General features: G+C 39.8%; 1 protein-coding gene across 1 annotated transcript in view; it reads left to right on the top strand.

Moving 5' to 3' along the window:
- WDR72 (WD repeat domain 72) overlaps positions 1-23,650 on the top strand; it is a 247,774-nt gene that overhangs the window by 153,526 nt on the left and 70,598 nt on the right. Inside the window, exon 18 of the mRNA XM_090029342.1 lies at positions 598-787. Coding sequence (XP_089885468.1) covers positions 598-787 — 190 coding nt within the window. The remainder of the gene's footprint in view (positions 1-597; positions 788-23,650) is intronic.

Here is a 23,650-nt window from a genome sequence, read left to right as displayed (position 1 = left end):
TAAACTAAGTTGATAAAGAGGCAACAATTGTATCAACATCAAGGGATACCAAATAAACTTTTACAATAACATTGGGTAGTAATACACGTATAGATAGCAAAGCCAGTCCACCTTCAACCCTACTTCATTTGGGGTCAAAATTAGGGGAATGTAGCTAGTTTGTATTACTATAAGAGCATGCAGATGCAACAGTTGAAGCATCCTTGGTGCATGCTCTCAATCCGACACTTGCCCTTCCTCTTTAGAAGTGACTAAAACATATGCCCTAAGTGTGAGTACCTCACACAGTACTCGCTTTTCCCACAATGTTTCTCATAATATGCAGCAAATTGAAGAATTTTCTTTCTAAGAGTCAGATCCATAATGGGTATAAAGTTCCACTGAAGTCAACAGACTACCTGATACTACCCATTATGAGTCATTTTTTCCACCTAAATATAGAAGGGAATGGTGGAATTTCATTTATCAGTGTGAGACCAACTATTGGCAAATGTATCATGGTTAATGGGTTTTAATGAATTTTGGGTTTCTTAGGTAAGCAATTAAGAATATCATGTAAATAATGAAAAATTCTGTAATAATCTGCATCCATGACAGATTATTGAGACAATACAAGCTGTGCTACTGGCAGAAGTACAAAGGAGTATGAAAACCTTGAAAAAGACATCAGTCATCAGTCAACCAGTGACAATGATAGAGAATGGAAATGGTGAGTTTCACACACTGCCAAAGATTGAACAGACAGAGCAGACAGAGTTACAATACATTAAAAACATTTCTTTGGCGAGTAAGTACAAAATTTATTGGCATATTTTTTCATAACTTTTTCTAGTACTTAAAATATGTTAAGAATATGAGTTCATGATATATTGTTTCTGTATGAGACAAGCCAAGTGCCCTGTTTCTGACTTAGCTGGCTATCAATTTTCTTATAAAATTGTCAGGTATACAGAGGACTTCCAAATGCTGTTATTATCATGTTTAAGTAATGAACACTAAAAAAGAAAGGTGGATATAATTTTTATTTAAAAATGTAGTTCTGGTATTGGAGATATAAGTGAGATGGAGCAGATATTTGGGGGGATATAATCAGTAGTTTACAAATTACATTGACATTATTATTTTAGAATGTATCTTTTTCAATATCAGCTTTTATACAGTACTAAAAATTAATTGTTTAAACTTCATAACTTCATGACATGGTACAGAATCTTCTATTTTTTTTTTTTAATAAATAAAACCTCTACAATGGGAAATCAAATGAATTTTACAATTGAATCATTTCATTTTACAACAAATTTAGTCATCATAACTTTATAATGGCACTGTTTATGGTAGAAAAGATTGAATCTAAATTTATGTTGTGAAGTGATATCCATTTTTAAGCCTATTAGCTGAGTCTTAGAATTAAGTGACCTAAATTTTACATCCAATCTTATTAGTGAGCCTTCTCTGGGGAAGCTAATTTATTATCTTGTTGAATGTATGTATCTGTCATGAAAATTTGTTACTAGTCTACTTGTCTCAGGATACTAAAAATGATCAGTGATACTTGTTTCAGGCCGCAAAACAAAATGGCACCTCTCTAACTTGGACTGTTGTAATATTACAAACCAGCTAAAGCTTTGAATAATTGCCATATATGAATCTATATTTTGCTTATACTGGAGATTCTTTTGAATCATTTTATCTCAAGTAGGTTGGGACAGGATAATTTTTAAAATAAAAGATCCCGCAGCTACAAAATTCGTATTTGGATTTGGTTCTGAACTTCCTTAGAGTTCAATGTGGTGTTAAAATTTGGACCATTGCAGGGACAAGAGCTAGTTTGGAAATCTTATATCTGGTTGCACATATACAAAGTTCAGGAGTGTTGATATTCGTGGGTTTGATTCAAATCCTATTTGTTACAGAGTGAAATACATTTTTAATATATATGGTGACAGAAAAAATCAGTTTTCTGTTTTATTAAATGAGGCCAAGTCTTAAGAGTGATTCTGAAGGACTAAATAAGAAAAAGTTGTAACTTCACTGGATTTACTCTAGATTTATACTGGTATTATTTGGATTAGTGTTTGGCTTATGGCATGCATGGTGGTGGCTTTGAGGTTTTTTAGTCATAATACATTACTCAACAATATTAATCTGGAGAACTATTAGAATTTTACAAAGATGGAAACAAGTACATATATTAATGGGCATATGTGTACTTAAGTGCATAGGGCACAACCTTGTAACACTTTCTGGTTTAGCTTGTGCAAGGTGTATTTTATTCTAAATAATTGGATGTGTTATGCAACAATATACATTTTACAACTACACTTCAGTATTGTGGAGTGGGGAAGACCTATTACATTATGATGTACATAGGAGCACTGTACATAACCTACTGTTTGTTCGGATTTCTATACACATTTTTGCTTACTGAATTATATTGACGTATTATGCAAATAAGCACAAAAACATTTAATTTTGTTAGTATGGCAGCCAACCAGTGGACATCTTGCAAAACTAACTGGCTTTATTCTACATTAACCTCTTTCTAAAGCTTTTATTTTTATGAATATATTTTTAAATTTGCAGTGAGGTTGGTAGAAGTGTAATAAATTGATCTGAGAGTAAATCTATTTGTTGAATAATTACCATCTATTTTTACCTCTCCATTTGATGTGGCACATCTTCTTACTGATCTAAGTATTTATGGGGTTGTACTCTAGTTTTCATCCTGAATAACATCAAGGTAAGTACTAAATACTGTTTCAGGTGTTTAACCCATAATTCAAGGCAAGGGGCATGCACTTTGACCCGCTATTAAAGTATCTGGGTTTTAGGTGCCATTATCGTTGTACTACATTTTTGTTCTAGTGTGATTAATAGCAAGGGTCCAAATCCGGACATATCTAGCCTGTTTTTACTCAAAAAATTCTTACTGAAATCAATGAGAGTTTAAATGTATCTCGATAAAGCTTTGATTTGACCCAAGGCTAGTGTGATCTTTAAAGATGTCTTTTTCCACAACTGTCCAACTCTTTAACTTTATGGATGTAAATTAGAACATTTAGATACCTATATGATTGTTTCATTTATTGATTCATTCAAAATGTCAACACAAATTGTGTTACAGAAATGATAACTGGGTACAATCGAGCCTATACCTGATTGTTTGTAAAATAATGATAAAAGACTAATACAACAATTACTGTAATTCAATCCATAATTAAGAAATAGCTGTTCTTTTCCCCTTTGGAATCTCTGTGATGGTACTGTATTAAGACAACAAGCTTCTTCTTTCTTAAGTTTCTTTGCAAAAAGAGCCTGAAAGCAGGGGGCATCACAGTTTCACTTGGTATATTGAGAAAGATTTGGTTAGCATCCAATCTAAATCTCATCGAGGTTCACAAGAAACTTTCCACAGATTTCGGTGAGTTTTTGTTCAATGCCCAAGTGAAGCTGAGTGTTCTCAACTTTTCTAATATGCCTCTTAAATCTGAAAACCAAGACATACACTTAGTTTTATCTTGCATACAAACTGAGACTATCACCTTAAAATCCATCCTGTATGTGGGAGATGAGCTTGTTGGCCTGCTCAGAACACATGGCTGCAGGAAAAGGAGGTGACAGCTCCCTTTTTTCCACTAGCCTAGTGATTAGGGCATTCACACAGGAAATGGAAGACACAATTCAGATCTTGCTGTAGTTGATGATGTTTTAATCCAGAGTTCGACTGCTGGTGATACATGCAGCCTCTGTGCATGGTATGTGGCAGATCAGGGTGTGTACAGGGAGCACAGAAGCAGATGGGGCAGAAAACAGCATCAGATTAAACAAAAAGCACAGAGCTGGGAGCAGAAAGCGGAGAGCAACACATGAGGCAGAGGAAAGGGAGTTCAAAAGCTGGAAAGGAAATAGCTGAGTATTTTGGGGGTGCCTGGGGCTATGCAGGCTGTACTGGGGGCAGAGGGACTGCTTAACCCTTTTGGAGGAGGCAGAGAACCTCTGGATCATAGAATCTTAGGAAAATAGGGCTGCAAGGGACCTCACCAGGTCTTACAGTCCAGCTCCATGATCAAAGCAGGAACATCCCTGACTAAACCATCCCAACCAAGTGTCTGTTCAACCTGCTCTTGAAAACTTTCAGGGATAGGGATTTCACAATTTTTTTAGGTTGCCTGTTCCAGTGCTTGGCCAGCCTCATAGGGTGTGTGTAAACAAAGCAGTTTTAACCCACCACTTCAATTTAGGGCCCTTAAAGCCTCCATGTCATGCACACACCCTGCATTTTCCTGCTTCTCCAGTGGTGGGGAGGGAAGGGCGAGCTGCCGGTGCGTGGAGCGGTCCCTGGGCTGCGGGGGGGTGGGGCTGGTGCTTCCCTCCTTGGTAACGGTGCCCCCCCCCACCCAGTGGCACCTGCCCACAGGGACCCAGCTCAGTTGGTCCTGGGGGCACCATAGCCGTGGAGGGAAGCACTGGGCCCCTCTGCAGCTCAGGCAGGCAGGAAGACTTGGAGGGGAGGGGGGGAAACCAGCTTGCCTCTTTTCTTGGGTGGAGCTTGCCTTCCCAGGCTGCCTGCACAGGCTTCCTGCAGAGCCCCTGAGCTGCACAGATTCTGGTGCTTTGCTCCACGGCTCCTCAGAGGAATTTTAGTTTGCTGCACCCCAAGTCATTTAAGGTGCATTACACCGCCAAATTTCCTATAGCAGCTGGAATTAATGAGCAGTATGCCGCTGAGGCATGAAACTATCGACACCATTAAAGTGATGCAAAAGCATTTAGCCTGCTTTAAAGTGTCATGCACACATGCCCCTTGTTTTGTCTACACACAGCCCTAGTCAGAAAGTTCCTCCTAATCTCTGACCTAAATATCCCCTGCTGAAATTTAGGGCCATTGTTGCTAGTCCTGTCCCCTGTGGCCACAGAGAAAAGCCCATCTCTATCTTCTCTGTAAGTGTCCTTCAAGTATTTGAAAATTTTTGTCAAGTCCCCCCTTTGTCTTTTTTTTCCTCCAGACTAACCCTAGTTCTTTTAGCCTTTCCTTATAAGTCTTGCTTCCAGACCCCTAATCATTTCTGGATAGGATGATCGTAAGTCCCAGCTTGGCCAAGATAGTCCTGGATTTCAGAGGCTGTTTCAGTGTCCCAGTCATTGGAGAAAATTGAAGCAATAGTCCCAGATTGGTGGGAACCTACACACATGTGCCTGACTCCTGAGTCAGGAACCAAGCATGTGTGGGCAGGTTCAGCCTAACTAATCTGATACTTTTGTTCTAAATGCCCTAACCATAGGGTTCTTAGGCAGAAAGAGGATATTGGGACCACTACAAACATGTGTTTTGAAAGAACTGGCTCCTTTTTTGGGAAGAGCTTTGGGGTTTGGTTTGGTTTGGTTTGCTTGTTTGTTTTTTAATAAAAGCAGGGCTTATAGCCCTGGCTCCAGGAGAGGGTTCAGGGTTGTGAATGTCAAGTGAAATTAAGCACTTTCCTTTAGACAGAGGCAAGCATCTAAGGCATTGATGGGAGCAGGCTTGTGGCTCCATGTTTCCTACTATCTAGCTTAGCCTGTTTTAGATGTCTCCCTGTCTATCCCATTCTTAAGAGTCGAACATTCCCCATGCGTAATATAGGAAGCCTAGGTACCTAGCCTGTTGAGAATTCTGTTAAACAGCAAGGTATCAGCACTGCAGTATCTAAGTCTCCCCTTGTAGATATAGCCCTTAGTCGTGTTGTGCCTTGTTTCCCCACTTGTAAAACAGGGATAATAACATTTCTTACCACACATGAACATCATGAGGATAACTGCCTAAAAGACTTTGAGGTGTTCTGCTACTGGAACAATGTGGTGAGGTAATATACGTAGAAAATTGTGGCATTTTATTCTAGAAATGGATATAAATGATCAAGTGAAAGGAAAGCATGTAGCCTGGGCTTCATTCCTCAACACTTAACTTTATTGTGACTGCCTCTATTATATTCTTTCGCTGTGGCTATAATTTAAAGGATTATGAAGCCTTTAATATGAGAAATTCACACCATATAAATCACACCATTACAGTTACTTTGCAATAAATTCAGTTTTGTAGCCAGAAATTCCTAATTTAAGAAACTGTTAACAATTCAAATTTTTAAAGGTATTTGAAGGGTGATACGATTTTTTTGTATCATTAAGCCCTTCAATTAAATAAACTGGTTATTGCAGAAAATGAAGATTGTGCTGATAAATATGTTATCATGAAATTAACAATGGGATTTGAATTCTAAAGTTATTTAAACTACTGTGGGGAATTAGAAAGAAGAAGATGCAAGTATAGTAAATAATTGTCTTCATTCCATCAATTATCTTCGAAGACTTTTATTTACAAAATGAGCCAATATAGTAACATTGTTTACTTACTATTATTTAAATAATTGTTTAAATATAGAGAATCATGGCCAGACTTTAATGCTGAATCAATGAAATGAAGCACACAAAAGCCTCTATTCACCAGAAAAGTTCAGTGGCCTGCAGCAGAAGGTTTCAGAACAGGCTTCTACTGCCTGCTGAGTTTTTCACAGGGAAATCTGTCCAGATGAAGAAACCATTTTACATGTACTTTTATGTGCACCTCCCATGGAAAGCCATTCTATGACAAGGTCTTTATCTGTAGCAAATGAATCCTTCTTACCCCCTGTGAGGTCTTGCTGCTTGATTAAGAAGGTGTTGCTAGTTGGTATGGGGGAAGGGTAGTGATGGTTGTGGCTGTGGAATTCTTTATTAAAGATCCTTTTGGTTGTGAGCCAGGCACCTGTTCAAATTTGGCAAGATATCTTTCTTTGATTCTGTGTATTAGAAAAAATGCTGTAAGTTTAGCCCATTGACTTCATGGGGATTACATGGGGTTTAAATTGGAACTTGGCCTTGGTCTGCTGACTGCTGAGGATATTATTTGCACCTGGAACAAGGGCACTTGACACTGTTATTCCCCATGACAAATATTAGTGTAACTTGCATGGATGGATAAAATGTGCCATAAAAATCCCAGGAATCCATGAGATTTGAACATATTCCTCTAGAATCAGTCCCCTAGATGCAACACCTATGACAGTCTGAAAAGTTGGCATTCTCCATCCTTATGCCCTTTCCTCCATTTTTCTCCTCAGATTTATGTTTCCAAGTCTGAGCCTAGGTTTGTGCTCATTATGTAGAGAACATTCTCTTCTTGACTCCTTCTTCAGACTTCAGACTCAATATAAAGGTGGTCATTAAGCAAAATGTGTGCTCTGGTGCCTGAAAGTCATATGTTGAACCATTAGAAATAGACATAAAATGAAAGAGAGCTGGCAATGTAGCTATTTGGCAATTTGTATCAAAATTGTACAAGTGCCAATCATTTAGAAAAAAGAAATGTATACAATAAAGACAATAAAGAGGAGGTACAATCATAGGATTATCTCAGTAAGCATGATGAAAGAAGACATTAAAGAGGACAGAGAAAGGGGAAGGGATGAAAACTGAAGCCCCAAGAAAAACAGTTTAAATAAAACAGAATCATACTTAAAACATGGCAATATGGGTATACATAAAGTGTGACCATTATGTCAATAATAATCAGCAAATTGGTCTTAAAAAATCACAGAGAAAGAATTTTATTCCATTTTATGGTTTAAAAAAGCATTAAGCACTAATAGAAAGGGGTTAGCTGATAGGTGAGGACAGAAGGAATAAAGAGTTTGCATTAAAAGGAACAGGGAATCAAAGCTACTAGGTACAGGCACCGAAGCACCATGTCCATGTCCACCAACAATCTAGTTTTGAGGGTCCTCAGGCAGAAACATGTAAATTATCCGAAGAGGGGGGAAAAAGGAAAATGAATGGCCATCAGAGACTGACATGTGCTTTTTGTTATGATAAACTTCCTAAAGGAACTATAGGGATTAAATAAAGGATTTGTATTTTGTTTTTCTTTTGCCTAATTGTAAAACTGACAGGAAGATGTATTTCACTATTTCCCTTTTTGCGTGTAAATATTTTGCCAAAGCTCAGACTGATTTGTCTTATACTTACAACTTTAGGGATTTTATTGACTTCAAGCAACTGATAGTACTTATTGCTCTTTTCTCAAAGTAGTTCCATTTTTCAAGGGGATTGAGATTGATTAGCTTTAGTTTGGCATATGAAGATCTAGAATATGTCATTGTCCTATCTCCCAGGAGTAGGTGATGGCACAAGCAGGCAAGAATGTGAAGGCAAGAGCATGAATGGGTTGCACTGAGATAGTGCTATGGTGCATTTGTTCATTAATCTACACATTTTTTGAGCTCTACTCAATGGGAAGCTTGTTACGTTATGTGAAAATGCTACTTACAGAATGCATACAGCATAAATATTGATCTGTTCAAAACAAAGAGACGACCATCTTGAAATATGAATTAGTCCAACATTAACCAGGAATAGGTGTATGTTATTTAAAAAGACATATTAATACTAATATGAATCATTCTTTGTATTTCATGAGCTACTTTTACACAAGGAACTTGCAAAATTTACTAAATGAAATGAGTCATTGAGTCTCATAATATTCCTATGAACAAAGAGGTAACAGTATGGATGGGCAGTGTTTAAGTAAAACTTAATGGCCCCTCTTGTCTACCCAAACATGCCCAATGCAGTTACAAAGCCAAAGTTGTTATCTTACTGACCTTCCTTGCTCATTTGATTTCATCTGGATTGTCTTCTGGCTCCCTGACTTTCCTTTCTTCTCCTTCCATTTTTATACCTTCTAGTTTAGCATCATACCCCATCCCCAGTCTTCACCTCTTCTCCAAATCCTATGTCCCTCTCTTTCTACCTCCATTTCTCTTGACTTCCATATCTTTCTTTATTCCACATTCTCGATTCTTGTTTTCACGTAGGGGGAGGCTTCTAGTGGAGATAAACACTAATTTGTTCTTCAGTATTATCTGGTTAAGTGCCTCAAAAATTTTTGGGACTCTCAGAAAGCACATGTCATTATCACTGCCCACTGAGCTGGATGGTGATACTAAGGATTGGCAGAGGGTCTGAGCAGTGGAAATTTTGGGAAGGGAAAGAAGTACAAGGCTAAATGTATCTAGCAGTGGCCTGTGGGCAGGCTTTATTCATCCCTTAGAGGGGACACTGGTCCTTGAAAGCAGTCTATAGCCAAGACATAACACAAGTGCATGGATGCAGAGTGCTTTAAAAGAGCCTGATTCCATTATATGCGGGTTCAGATGAAGGCACTCCAAAGCAGGACACCCTCAATAACTTGAGACTATACACACCAGGAGTAGGATGGGGCTGATGCATCCCAGCCCTGCTTCAAGTGCTATTTTCAGAATGGGAAGGGGGAAGGGAGCATAGGGAGCTTGTTCTGGGGGTTGTGCTGCTGCCACTGGAGGGTGGAGCAGGTGAATTGGAGCTCCCCTGAGGTGGGGACTCCAATCCACCCACACTGCCCACTCCAAAGCAGGCTGGGGAAATCCCAGAATGGGCCTCCCTCCCCTGCCTTCTCTTCCTCCAATCCTGAGACAGCAATGGGGAGCCAGGAGAAGAGGGATGGGGCTAGGGGAAGAGGCTGCAGAGATGCAGCCTCTGTCCCTGGATCGGTTCCAAACTGGAGCTTGATCCCCTACTTTCCCAATCCAATAGCTAATATCTGTTGGGTTGGGAGGATAGGTCTAACTCATGGCACTTTCTGTGATGCACCATGAGTTAGACCGGGGAGCTGCACTTTCTATTTGTGCCCATAGTCTTGGGACAGTATGTTGGGCATGTGATTTTCTCTAGTTTTTGTGTAAATGTACACAGGAAGGGTTGGGTTTTCCTTTTTGTACATTTTCCCCTTCCCCATGCGTCCACATAAGCCAGGAGAAAAATGGTCCCATGTGAAATAAGACAAGGAGTATATGGTGTAAGACATTAAAAGTGGAAAATTAGAATAGTATTAGTATATGTTGTAACACATTAAAAGTGGAAAATTAGAACACTATTCTAGGTGGAAGCAAGAATATGCTGAACCTTGGAAATGAATCTTGGGAGCCTGAACTTGTTTAGAGACATCAAGCCAATGATGCAGGTTCAAATTGGAAGCATAAAGTCAGAGCAGTAATGGAAGAAAATGACTTGTCCAGAACATTGGATGAACTGGGAGGTGGAGCTAGAAGGTGAAAGATTGATGAGGTATGTATTAGTGTCTCATTATTTGGGACAGGGAGAAAACAGATTTTGTTTCTCTTTACAAAGAAGTGACAAGTATGATGGAAGGGCAAGATGGTAGTAAGAGCAAAGATTGCACTGAGGTTATCAACCTCTGAGACAAAAAAAATAGTTATGTTGTCAGGATGCTGAAATTCTTGATGCTAATAGGGAAGGAAAATAGTGAAGTGTGGAAAGAGACATTACTTTTAAAGTAGTGTAAGAGTGATGTTGTACCTGTGATATTCCAGAAATTATGCAAGAGGCAAGAATTTCTTAGGGTGATATCTTTTATTGGGCCAACCATATAGTTGGGATAGTTACACAAGCTTTTGAATGCAAAACATTTTTCTTCAGGTCTGATTAGAATAACTTAAAAAAATTAAAGATACTGAGATGATGGCAAGATATTCAAGAGAAAAAGCAACTGGAAGTATGAGATGACACAAAACAGGAAAAGATCAGGAGTAGAAAGTATTTTGGAATAATGTCCATGTGGAAGTGTTACTGGAACCTATTAAGGAAAAAGGTCTTAGCAAAAGCATTTTAGAAGTAGGAAAAGGTATCTGCATACAATTTGAGTTAATTCATACCTTTTCACAGGTTCACGAAGAATCTCATGGCACTTGTGCTCAGATCCTCATTGCTGAGAACCTAAACAGTTTGGGGTCCAAGAATATAATTCAACCCAAATCAAAATGAAGTGCCAAAACATCAGTTTTGCTAAAATTTTCCTTCTCTGTAAACAAAAGAAAAAGAGGAGAAAGGTTTCAGGAATTCAGAATATTTCATTTAACATTTTCAAAGAATTTTTTTTTTTCCAATTCAAAATGATTTTTCATTTTTGCAATTTTTAACAAACAAAATGTGTCATGATTGCCAAAAAAAATTAATTAAGCTAAATGAGGTTTATTTCAGAAGTTTTGATCATAAAAAACTTACATTTTTCATTTTCATTCTGAATCAAAAATAGATTTGGAAATCTGAAAAATCTCTGCAATGTTAGCTCTTTGTTCTCTGCCCAACTCTACTGATTTCATTCATAGCATCATTGCATTCACTGAAGGCAGAATTAGATGCATATGATTAAAGGCCTTGTTTTGAAAACTTTGTAGATAAGTTTATTTATGGGAAGGTGCTTCAGCTTCTGTGAGCAGTTTTTTCGTGCTATTGTCTCTTTCATAGGCCATTAAAAATCAGTTAAACCCATTTGTACATTATCACAAACTTCTGTAAGAAATTATTGCATAATCAACATTAGATTTTCACCACTATTAATGAGAATGATATCCATTGCTATGCTCATTTAAAATCCTTGAACTGCAAGCCAATGAGTCTGACAATTTGTTTGATGAATGAAGTTTGAATATAAACCGATAACAACACTTTGCTTTCTCCTGTACTGAATATGCATTAAAAACGAGTGTATTATATGCTAGTTTCACATTACAAATATTTCCAGTAAAAGAATACAAATCAATGTTATATTTTAGCATCTAACCTGTGGTTTAACTGTCCCACTATATCATCTCATATATATTCAATTAAAATTGTATTTTGATCCAGTATACTTTAATATTAGTGGTCAAGTATTAAAGGAAGCAAGCTTAAAGACTAATTCTAGATCTACAGCTTATTTCATTCCTTGCTCCATATATTTTACCAGAGAACTCCTTAATGTAACAGAAATCAGATTTGGTGTGTATTTTTACACAAAATCAAATTGTACAGGCGCCACCTCAGACTCCTCCAAAACATTTAAAAGGATAGGATTCCACCAGGACATAGTTCAAGAAAACAGTAAGGAAGCCGTATGTTTTAAATACAACTGCATAGTACATATTGTTGCAAAAGGTTTTCTACAGCAGTAAAACAACCTTAGCAGATATGGGGAACTGGTTTTATATCTTTGTATGAAAATATATCTAGTGTTTGTATGCATATGTGTGTCAGTTTATCATTATGAAAGTTTAAAATGTAAAGACATAATGAGTAAATAGTAAATTATTCACTATTATTTGTATGGTAATATTCTATATAAGAGCATTCACCATTATCATTCCATATTAATTCATTGCTGTTCAAACAGATCATATTCCTAATGTTGAGGGTGGATATAATACTGTGTTGTAACACAGAGTAAAATATGTTTCTATTTTTATTTTAAATGGCAAGAATTTTTATTGTCCCCCATAGTGTATTACCCAAGTATATTAGCCAAGTTGAGAATGAGGGGTGAGAGAAGAATAATGGTATCATCTGAAGTCCTGCCTTGATATCACAGGAAATGACAATGTACTGGAAATTTATGAAGAACCAGAACTGTTGTTATGAGCTTAACTCTTAGTTTTCAGGGACATGACCTAATGTTACATATATTTGGGAGTAAGGGGTGAAAATGAAAAAATATATATGAAATAATATAAAAATATATAATATTATAGCAAACATATAATAATATATTGAAATAGTGAAGAAAAGCTACATTTTGTGAGGCAGAAAATACCAATGACATTCATTCCTGTGATTTAACATATCAGGAATGACTTAACAGTAGATAGTTGTTATTGTTAATTTGTTTGTCTTATTCAGAAAAATTATATATATAATACTTTATTTGTGACAGTTCAACTATACTATATAACAATTAATTCTTAACTTCAAATAAATGCTTCATTTATTGTTACTAGCAATACCTTCATTAAATAGTATATTTTATGTGTGTGTGTGCATGTTTGTATATACATATACACACACAGTCCCACAAACATTGTTTTTATATATTAAAAATATGTAATAAAAATAAGGAGGACTATTAGAAACCTGCAAGCTGCCCAACTGCTCTTCCCCGTCTTGTTTCAAATCTCTATTTACAGTACCACTTAGGGCAAGACAACTCACAGCATCACCTCTAGGTAGTTAACTTACAGCATCAGTATGCTTGGCCTTTAGGTTTTGAATCAGGGCTGAGAGGAGTTAGGTCACACCCAAGAATAATAAAGGTTTAGGTCGTAACAATTTCCTCATTTCCTGTGACATCAAAGTAAGTCAGAACTTCTGATGATGCCATCCACCTTACATCATCCATCAAACTAGTAGTAAATTTTCTACGTTAGTAAATTTCTCTACATTAATCTGAGGATGCATGATAATCCATAACTTATAAAATAAAATTCCTTTACTCATAGGCCCATCCTATCTCAAATTTACATATAGGGAAAGTGAGAAACAAAAAGGAGGTTTGTATTAAAGTAAAATGCAGCCTACATCTTCTGACCATCAGTCTTTTTTTTAATCTTAACACTCTTTCTGTCCTTTATCACCTCCCCTCATCCCATCCTATTTCTTTTTCCTTAGCTCTCCATTCTTTTTTCTCCTTACAAATTTCTAAGTGCATCAGAGAAGACGGAAAAGACAAAACTTATTACAAGGTGATTTGGTCTTCATTCAAGGAAGTGAATATCATCCTCATCAGCTGCCTTAGAGCCTTCAGTGTTTCTTCTGAGTTTCAGCAAGGTTATTTTTCTAGTTTACTCCTCTGTTTGATTCATCAGTTTGGACACTTCAACGTCTTCCTCTAAAAACTTTCTCAGATTCTCCTCAGTTCACTGCTCACGTTGTTTACTGATTCACAAGCCTTTCTGCTTCCCTGACTTTCATCTTGTCATCAGACCATGATCACTGCCCTCTTCTATTCACCCAGCTCCCACAGAGGGCTTACAAATAAAAAACTTTAGGATCATATTAGGACAGAACCAGAGAAAGTATGTTCATTTTCAAACATTCACCATTCTACATAAAGATTTTTATTAGCCCTTCTGTAATTCTGAGTTCCTCTTGCAGAATATTTCTGTTGCAATTTCTCTTCTGTTGCTACTTCCCCAATAAAAAAAGTTTCTTCAGCCACTTTACCCTGACTAATATTGTTTTGAATGTGAGCTATTTTCCCCCTATTTTAGGTGACATGAAACATGCAATTGAGCAATTTAAGTTTTTCATTTTTAAAGTGCTTTTTCATGGTTTAGAAGCTGTCTACTTGTTTTAATTGGCTACTGAGCATAGTATATGATTAGTATTAAAATATGTTTTCATCTAAAAATTACAGTATGTCCTCAGAGTCTTTCAATTTATACAACAAAAGGAAATAAAGTTCAGCCTACTAACATTTAAAATTAAACAGAAATCCAAGTAAATTAATTATTTGGCAATAAAACATATAAAATTATTACATAGTATGGTCTACAAGAATGGAGTAGATACTTCTAGTTGAAAAGAAGGGACAACTTGGATCCTCTGTTTGTATTTCTGCCCTTGTTTAAGGGTCTTTATTTCTATTTCAGTAACCTCAGATTTTTTTTACTTGTATTTAGTTAACGTGATTTAAAAATGAACTGTTGTACACAGTTGTCAGTTTCCTGGTAGTAAACACCCAGTACTACCAGTCTTTAGTAATAAAATGAGCTCAACCATTTACTAAATTAAAAAAAACACTTTCTAAAAAAACCCCTTTGTCTGCCTACTAGACTAAAGACCATACCTTTTCAAAAATCATTATCAAATAATTATTGAACCATCATTTGAAGGCATCTGTACCATCACCACATTAGCAGTAGAACATATCTTATGTGTTATATTTTAGGACACTATGCATGTATGTATGCATTTTGTCTTACCAATACTCCACTTCCTCTCCCCCCACCCCCTCCCCAGCAGGATTTGCCACCAGATGCATAGACAGTGCATCCAGTAACACAGCAGTGAGTAACAGGTACCAGTCCAGAAACCTGTCTCCCCTTGAAGCTCCAATGTCTCTGGGTGAAGGAATGCCTAAGGGTGTGGTAGTGGAACTCTCTTAGTGAAAGAAATGTTCCCAAAAAGCAGATGAGCCAAATACCTGTTGGCCAACAGTACCCACACTACTGAGACCACACCCATCCAGAAATGGTGTAGTTGGGGATGCAATAAGGTACACACTTTATTCAACTTGGAGTGGTGTTCTGGCTAGAAGCTGAAGCAGAGCTATACCAAATGTCTTGACCTTCATCTTGCCTTTAGAGTTCTATAGTCCCTGCTGAGAGAGAAGGAGGAGGGCCCATGGCAACCCTTTCCTTCTTTGTTCTGCCTATGTGTACGCAAAAATGAGGGGCCACTGCTGAGCCAAGTCGGCTACAGGTGATATTATGAGTCATCTTGCCATACGCAATACTACAAATAGAAATTTGAAATAAAATGGGGAAGAGCAGTTGGACAGCTTGCAGGTTTCTAATAATCCTCCTTATTTTTATTTGCTATGAATCAACAGGTATTTATTAATACACGATATAAATCAAGCTGAATTGACTCCTTCTACCATTAGTCATATTTGTGTTTATATATCCTCATTTGTAACAAAAAAGTAATAAGAAATTAACATCTTTGAATGGCTTTAAGTTGAAACTTTAACTAACTTATTTTAGTCTGGTCCCTCTCTACAATGAGAGGTGGTTAGCCATGTTCATCTACAAAGACTCTACACCTTATAGACTAACTAAATCAGAGAAGCATAAGGTTTTTGTAAACTACAAAGCACTTCACCAGATGCTATGAACAGACAGCAGGAGACAAAGGAAGTCCTCCAAGGCTTCATTGAATGTAAGGATCAAAATCTCAGCCCATTTAAGTTAATGGAAGCTTTTTCATTAACTTCAGTAGAACCATGATTTCATCATATGGAATGAGGTTACAGTCCTTGTATGGACAGCTTATTGTAATTTTTCAAATCCCTTATAACGAGGGATCTGGGTTTCCTGTTTGCCATGGAAAAATGGGGGGGAAATGTGGATTTCCCTTTTACCTGAGAAAAAAATGGATTTTTCATTTTAATGGAAAAACACCCCCCAGAAGCAGTGGCAGGGAGCCAGCCTCCCATCACCCCAGCCCACACAGTGGGCAGCCCACACTTGCTCCCCCATGGCCTCTGCTCCAGCTGTGCCATCCACAGAGGAGGGGAAGCCGGGCTCCGCACTCTGCCATGCCATACCAGTCACTGCCTCCTGCAGGTGGCAGCTGGGGCTTGGGTGCTTCTGCTAGGGGTAGAGGGCTGCAGACTCACATCTCTGGCCCTGTAGCCCTGGAAGCTGGGGGCCCCCTCTGGAAGGGCTGGAGGTGGAGGGTGAGGGACACCAGCAGGGCCAGGGGGCTTTGGGGGGGAGTGAGGTGCACCTCCCAGAAGGGACAGGGGGCTGTGATCGGGGAGTGAGGAGCACTGGAAGAGACGAGGGAGCTATGGCTTGGGAGTGAGGGGCCTGGACCTGCATTCTCTGAGCTAAGGGAGCAGGGGAGTTCTGATTTTCCATGATAAAAAACCCAAAATCAAATGCAAAAAATTATAGGTATTTAGAATTGATTTTCTTATAGTGACTCAGGCACTGGTAGGCTTCAAAATTGCTTTACCATTGTAAATATATCAATAAAACAATGTGTTCAGTTAATACCTACACGTATAGTGGTGTTCATTTTAATTGTGGATTTGGAGGGGTTTATCAGAGAATTTGAGATTTTTTTTATCAGAGAAAACCAGGATCCTTGCTTATAACTTAGTTAAAACTAAACATTTTTTACCAGAAAATTCACATTTACATCTCTCTGGTGAAGGCTGTTTCATGTTTCAGTCTCAAGCTATATTGTCTGTAATTTTATTAGTGAAATTGCAAATATATATATTTAACTTGAAATTTGTTCTAAAAATTGCTGACTATATTAACTACCACTTTATTACTCTACAGCAGAGGACCTATGTGGAAGATTTAGCCCCCAAACTAAAAAGTTTCAGGAAATTATAAGTGGCTAAATAAAGGGATTATAATGGAAATCATTGTTCAGGCTTAACTATAAAGCACCGGTGCTCAATCTTTTGGCCCTGTGGGCTAGTTCAGGGGTTTTCAACCTTTTTTAGTAAGTGTACCCCTGGTGGCCAGACACAGAGTGGGGGGGCAAGACGGGTGACACATGGCCTGACATGGGGGGCTGGGGATGGCACACTGCTGGATGTGGAGCAGTGGGATGGTGAGAAGCAGTGGTGGCTGCTACATGCAAGCTCCTCAACCCCGTGTCCAGCCAGCTGGGCGGTGTCTGTGCAACCTGCTGCCCTTGCTCCCTCCCCCCCGGCCCTGCTCCTGGGAGGCGGAGGTGTGGGGTTGTAGGTGGCACCTCACTGTCACCACCTGGCTGGGCATACCCCCGAGGGTCCCCCCAAGTACCCTCGGGGGAACACATACCCCCAGTTGACAAATCCTGGGCTAGATGAGTGTCTTGGGATTGGTCTGTGGGATAGATAGGGTCCTATGCACAAGGACTGGGCCCAGCACACCCTCAGTTGGCTCCCATGTGCTTGGATTGGGCCTTGGAGCTCTGTGCCACTCCCAGTTTCACTTGTTGGGATCAATCCCCCTGTGCTGGGATCAGACTCTGTGCCACTCTGTGTGCATGATCTAGTGCACAGGGCTATGCTATCTAGCCTGTGGGGCTCCCCATGGGTCTAGAAATTTGATGGCAGGGGAGCAGTGCCACCACTCTCCCACCCCTAATCTCTGGGAAGCCCCATGGGCCAGATAACATAATGTCATGGCCTGGATGGGACCTGCAGGCCAGGAGTTGAACACCCCTGCTATCAAGTGTTGTGTTTGGTAATCAGTTATACTCACTGTCTGATTTAATATCTAATACCTGAACACATTTCAAAGTAGTGCTCAAAGATACTGAAGTATTTGAAAATAAAATAGGAAAAAAAGATATAGTATCCAGTTCAGCCTATTCAAAGATCTTACATTTACTCTTACAGTTAATATCTTTACAAAATATATTTTCTAAAAGATTTTGAATTAATTATTAGGTTGCATTTTCAGAAGTATGTGCTATCATGTTTTTCATTTGCAAGAACAGCAAAAAACCTTTTCCTTACATAGTATAATCTTTTGGCACAACACAAAGGACTGGAATATAGGAACAATGAAGATTAGATGCCCGTTTGAAACTGAAGATGTGTTCTTCAACAGTTTGTTATCAACTGTTTTGAGCTAAAGAACATCAGGTAACAATAATCAGCATTTCTACTAAACTGCCTGCCACTGATTTTCTCTCTTTTTTTTTTTTTGTAATCTGAGATCTCAAGTCTTAATCCCATATTCAGCTATTTCCTGGGATGTTCAGGGTAACAAAGATTCTGCAGGGGCAATGTTTTTTTCTTTTTTTTCAGTCTGCTGTATCTGTGTGGTTGACTGAGTGCTGCAGTATTAAAGGCCTGATCCAAACTACTCTAAAGTCATTCTCATTTACTTCAGTTATGCAAAAAGCTACTGGCTGTGGACCAGACTCCCTGAGATACAGATCAGCAGTTTTAAAATGGCGATATTTTCTCTTCCAACATTGTAATTTACCAGACCCAAATGCTCCCTTGTGCATCAATGTTTGTAGCATAGACAAAACTGTGCGGGAGCTTTTCACATATGGGACCCACGTCTGGCTCTGTGTGGTACCCCAGTCACCTGCTAGCCCACTTGCCTCTTTCTTTTCTGGCCCTTCTGTATCTTCTATCATAGAAACATATTTGGATATGAACTACTCTTTGCAGGCAGATATATTACTCATATGTACCAGTGGGGGAATAATTTCAGGTTAGTAACTCATTCACCAAAATTTGTCCCTTTCATTTAATGAAATGTTCACAGAGTAGGCAGGGATGCTTTATTTTTTGGGTTATTTGTCAAAAGTTTTTCAACATTTTTACCTGTAAGAACATGGCAGAAGAGTACCCTGAGAAGATTAGATATCTCAACTGCCAAATTATTGGTGTGTTTGTTACTAGACGCTACAGTGGCAAGGTGGGGAGGAGGATTCTACAATAATCAGAGAGCAGAGATAATTTTTGTCTTCATTTCTCATGAGGGCAGACACAATATTACTGTTAAACAAATGACAGTAACTGTCACTGTTGTGTCTTGCTTCCTGTTTTGGTGACTTAAGTAACTGACCAACAAAAGATGAATATCAGATGGCGAATCTGAAATATGGCAGTCAAATATAGTATTAAAATTTATTCTGTGGCCCTGATCCAGCACAGCGCTCAAGCACACACTTTAAGCATGTCAGTAGTCCCATTGTTCTTAACACGATTATTTACATACTTAACGGGTGTGTCTACATGAGATGCTGTACTGCTTAGCAGTACACATCTACACCTGCACAGCATCTACTGTGTCATTGCCTATTACCTGTAAATACAAGTAGTAGACTAACCGCGCAGTAACTACTGTGCAGTAGCACACATGTAGACTGCTGACTGAAAGCAAATTACTCCCAGCCAGCCAAGACATCTGGGGATGGAAAAAACTGTCCCTTCCCCTGGGCAACTGCTTCCTAGCCCTGTGCCCCAATCAGCAGATTCGGACAGGGGCTGTGAAAATGTGCTCCCCCTTCCCTGCAGCTGCTGCTTCCCAGCTTCATGCTCCAATCAAGGCATGAGTCTAGGAAGCAGCAGCTGCAGTGGGATATGTTTTTGCAGCCCCCTGTCCCAATCTGCTGACCTGGTCATTAGGCTAGGAAGTAGCAGCTAAGGGGGGCACATTTTCCCGGCCCTGTGATCCATTCCAGTGACCAGGGCATGCAGTTTGCAAGTAGCTGCCCTGGAGGAGGGACAGCTTTCCCCACCTCCTAGAAACCCAGGACTAACTCTGGTGCCCCCTGGCAGCCCAGGGTTAGCATCTGGGGGAGCTGGAGCTCCTCCTAGCACAGCAGAGCTGGAGTAGCCCTGCACTGAACTGCTCCCTTTGGAAGCAAATTGGTCCCATCTGAAGCAAATTTGTCCCCAGTGGGAGCATGTGTAGACACCTTGCCAAGAAAGTTTGCTGCACAGTATTTTACTGTGCAGCAAGCTTTCTGGACATTAATTGCACGTGTAAGAGCACCCAAAGGTAACTGGGGTCTTGTACATGTGACACAAATTGCCCCTTTTTTGTAGTTTGTGTCACACTTTACATGTGCAGGGTTTTTTGCAATTCAAGTGAGTTTGTTGCAATGCAAAATAAATCACATCCCAATGGATTTTAGTTTACATCGATGCAAATTACGGTGATACAGCCATTGATCTGTCACGTGCACATGTGAATTCACTGAATGATGTGTACTGAGTCCCTTTTTCCACCAGATGCCACAACAATTTTGTGTAGTAAGCCCCTTTGTCCACCAGATGACGCTTCAATTTGTAGGTAATATCTCCCTGATTTATGAAAGACATATAAAACCACCTGGCCGCTTTATGCAGGCAGCCAAGAGTAGTTTCATTTCCCATTAAAAAGCAAATTGCGGCCACCCGCTCCCAAGAGTGCAAGTAGCACGCAGCCACCGGAAGCAGCCACCACCTGCATGGACACACCCACCTGCCTAGCATGGCCCTGGCTAGGGTGTCTGCTTGGCCCATGCTGCCCCTGGCTCCCCAAGTGGTGCCTTGATTGTCAGGGGCATCATCACCCTATAATCCAACTCTGCTTCATGCAAGGAATATAAAACTGCCTGGCCACTTTATGCAGGCAGCTGGAGAAGTTCATTTCCTGCTAAAAAGAAAATTGTGTTGGTGAGCTGTGCTCTGAAAAGAAACTTTCTGCAACTGTTGCATGTTGTGCTGGAGCCAGGGAGTGGCATGTTCTGAATGGCCTGGTGGGGGTAGGGGGGGCAGTTCTGGCAAGTCACTGTGAGGAAAAGAATCTTTGCCAAAATCAGTGATTCAGACACTGTGGCTCATTGACCTAGACACTGCTCCTGATGGCCCTACCTGACCAACTGACCAACCCCCTGTTAGAACCTGTGCTCAGCAGCCCAGTTAAAGCAACAAAGCAGTTATTAATTCCATGCTAGTACTGAGTTAATGCATGGGACCACGGGCATAAATAAGTCCACCAATTTGATTAATGATATGGTGGGGGGCAAATGAAATTCTGGCAACACCAAGGTGTGCTCTGTGATGGGTAAGACTCTGATTAAGAATGTCCAGGAGATTCCCTCGATGACACAGAGGCATGGTGTTGTGTAGCCCAAAAACGGTATGTAGCCATAATCATAGTCAAATAGCCAGTTACTTATTTGAGCCATTATATTTAGCACAGCCTGATTTCCCCTCCTCCCCACCCTGGTTCCATTTATTCATTCACTGGTTTAATGTAAAACAGGCAAGTGGCTTTCTGTGAACCCACTTGAGTGTTAACCATGCCTACCTTATGAATAGTGGGTCAGTTCTGTCAGTATTCATTTCCATACGGGCTGTAGAAGAAACTGTGAGCAGGAAGCTGTGTCTTCATATGTGTCATTGTTGGGTAGTCCACGGTTGTGCTGTGTTCCAAAAGGGACCCTGTGGGTGCCCGTCATGGGCCAAGACATCAGTACGTGGCTCATTGATTAGCTACACTTTGCAGATATTTTTGGCATCAAAACTTGCAAAAAACTGTCCAGAAAAATCTGGCTCCCTGTCTGGCCCGACTGCAGCACCCTGGTCCCTGATTCCCACCAAAACAGCACACAGACAAGGCATAACAATGTTCACAAATTTATTTAGCATCCAAAGTCTCCACAGCTGTCCAGGAGCGCACTGCTTATACACTGAGAGAGGCATCAATTCCAGTGGCAATGTCCTCCTTGGTAGTGGGGAGGCAGAGTCATGTAGCACTGTGACAAATATCTGTGCTGCTGTCGGTGGAGGTTGCATGGCAGGCCAGGCTTGCCTCCTTGCATCATGATAGCTAATGTTCTAGACCAGGAGCACAGTGCACAGCTGAGCCCCAGTTTAAGACAAGGCAGTGCACAGCCTATGGCGCAGAGCATCTTAGCTCTGTAATGTTGTAAAGTTTCACAAGAGGCTTCTGTTTCTTGGCTCTGCAGAGCTAACAGCTGTACAGGGGGGAGAGTCCAGCTCAGGGTCTTGAACACCTCAAGGTCACATGCAAAGAGGCATGGCATGGGATGGCCAAAGAAGACTTTCCATATGTAATCACAGTACAGAAGTGAGTTCCTTTTTCCTTTTTAGTTCAGTGGTCATGGGTGGGGAGAGGCACTGTCAGTTGACAGTTTGCCATGCTCAAGTTGAGCTTTTGGCTAGTGAAGACTTCCCCAAAGGTGTTCTATTAGCCAGAAGAGAGGTGTTCTGAATGCCCAAATGAGTGTTCTGGCCAACCAATTCATGCTTAATATATCAATTATGTTTAATTATGTAAATAAAGGTTTCATTGTGGTTGACATCATGTTCCGTGTGTATGAGACAAAGAGAGGGACTTGAATAAACTTGATGGGTAGGCACTTGTTGCTTTCAATGAAGGCCATTAGCAGACACTCAAACCAGGTTTCTTGGCTTTGTTGTTCTCACTGCAAAATCAACAGCAAGTGACAGAAGGACCCATAGAGGGGCCTTGTAAAACTTGTAAAAATGGAAAACCTAGTAAAACTGCAGGTCAGCTTCAGAGGGTTCTGAAAATAAATGTGGGAAGGAAGCCAAGGGAAACATGGCTGAGGTGGACACCCTTGCTGGGCCATGCTTGGCAGGCATGGGAGATTATGCAGACAGCAATGGCAGCTACCCCTGACTGTCTGCTGAGAAGCCAGGAGAAGCAATGGGTCTGACTGTACTGTCAGCTCATGCCCACTGTGTCTGCACAACAAAAAATAAATATTATGATACCTGCAGGCTACAGTCTACACTCCTGGGACCGGTCGGCAAATGAACAGCAAATGAAATTGCTCCCAGGCATCCACCTCGATTTGGGGGGCATAGAATAAACCCATTTAGTTTAGTGAGGACTAAACTGCTGCCATGTATACAAATGTCCTATATGCTTAAGCACTTGATTACCTTAGAGCCTAATTGAACATAGACATCTGAGATGCACTTTTCCCATCCTGCTACAGCATCAAATGTCAAAGGAGAATGGATGCAAACATGTTGTCAGGCCTTTCAAATTAAAATTGGTTCGTAGTATTCCCAGAAACATTTTACCCACTGTTATATAAACTCAACTTCTACCTTACATAAGGTGCAGTTCACTAATCTCTGATGACTTGATCTCACCAGTTGTGCCATACCTAATGGATATTAGTCAGATCACCTAATGTGCTATTGGAAGATGTTCAGATCTTATGGTGATGAGCATGAAAAAATACCCAAACCCCAGTGGGCAATTTTGTGAAAAATTGATAAGTGACCTATAGCTCATGGGTCAGTACTGAGTTCAGGGTTTTATTCAATTCCTTGAAGCTGAGTTTATCTAGATCCTTTTCCTTGCATTCCCCAGAAAGCCGCCCTGATGTTTAGTGAGTCATGCCCATCAGGTTTTGTATATTGATTGTGCTTTACTGCTAAACCTTCTGTTTCTTCTAAGAATGGAGTACTGGAAAGGTTTTACATCTTTTAAGATTGGAATGGTTGATGTTGACAATGGACATCAAC

Source organism: Crocodylus siamensis, chromosome 15 (genome assembly GCF_052110815.1).
Source record: "Crocodylus siamensis isolate JL-2025a chromosome 15, ASM5211081v1, whole genome shotgun sequence".
NCBI classification, from domain to species: domain Eukaryota; kingdom Metazoa; phylum Chordata; order Crocodylia; family Crocodylidae; genus Crocodylus; species Crocodylus siamensis.
This window is presented reverse-complemented; position numbering and strand designations above follow the sequence as displayed.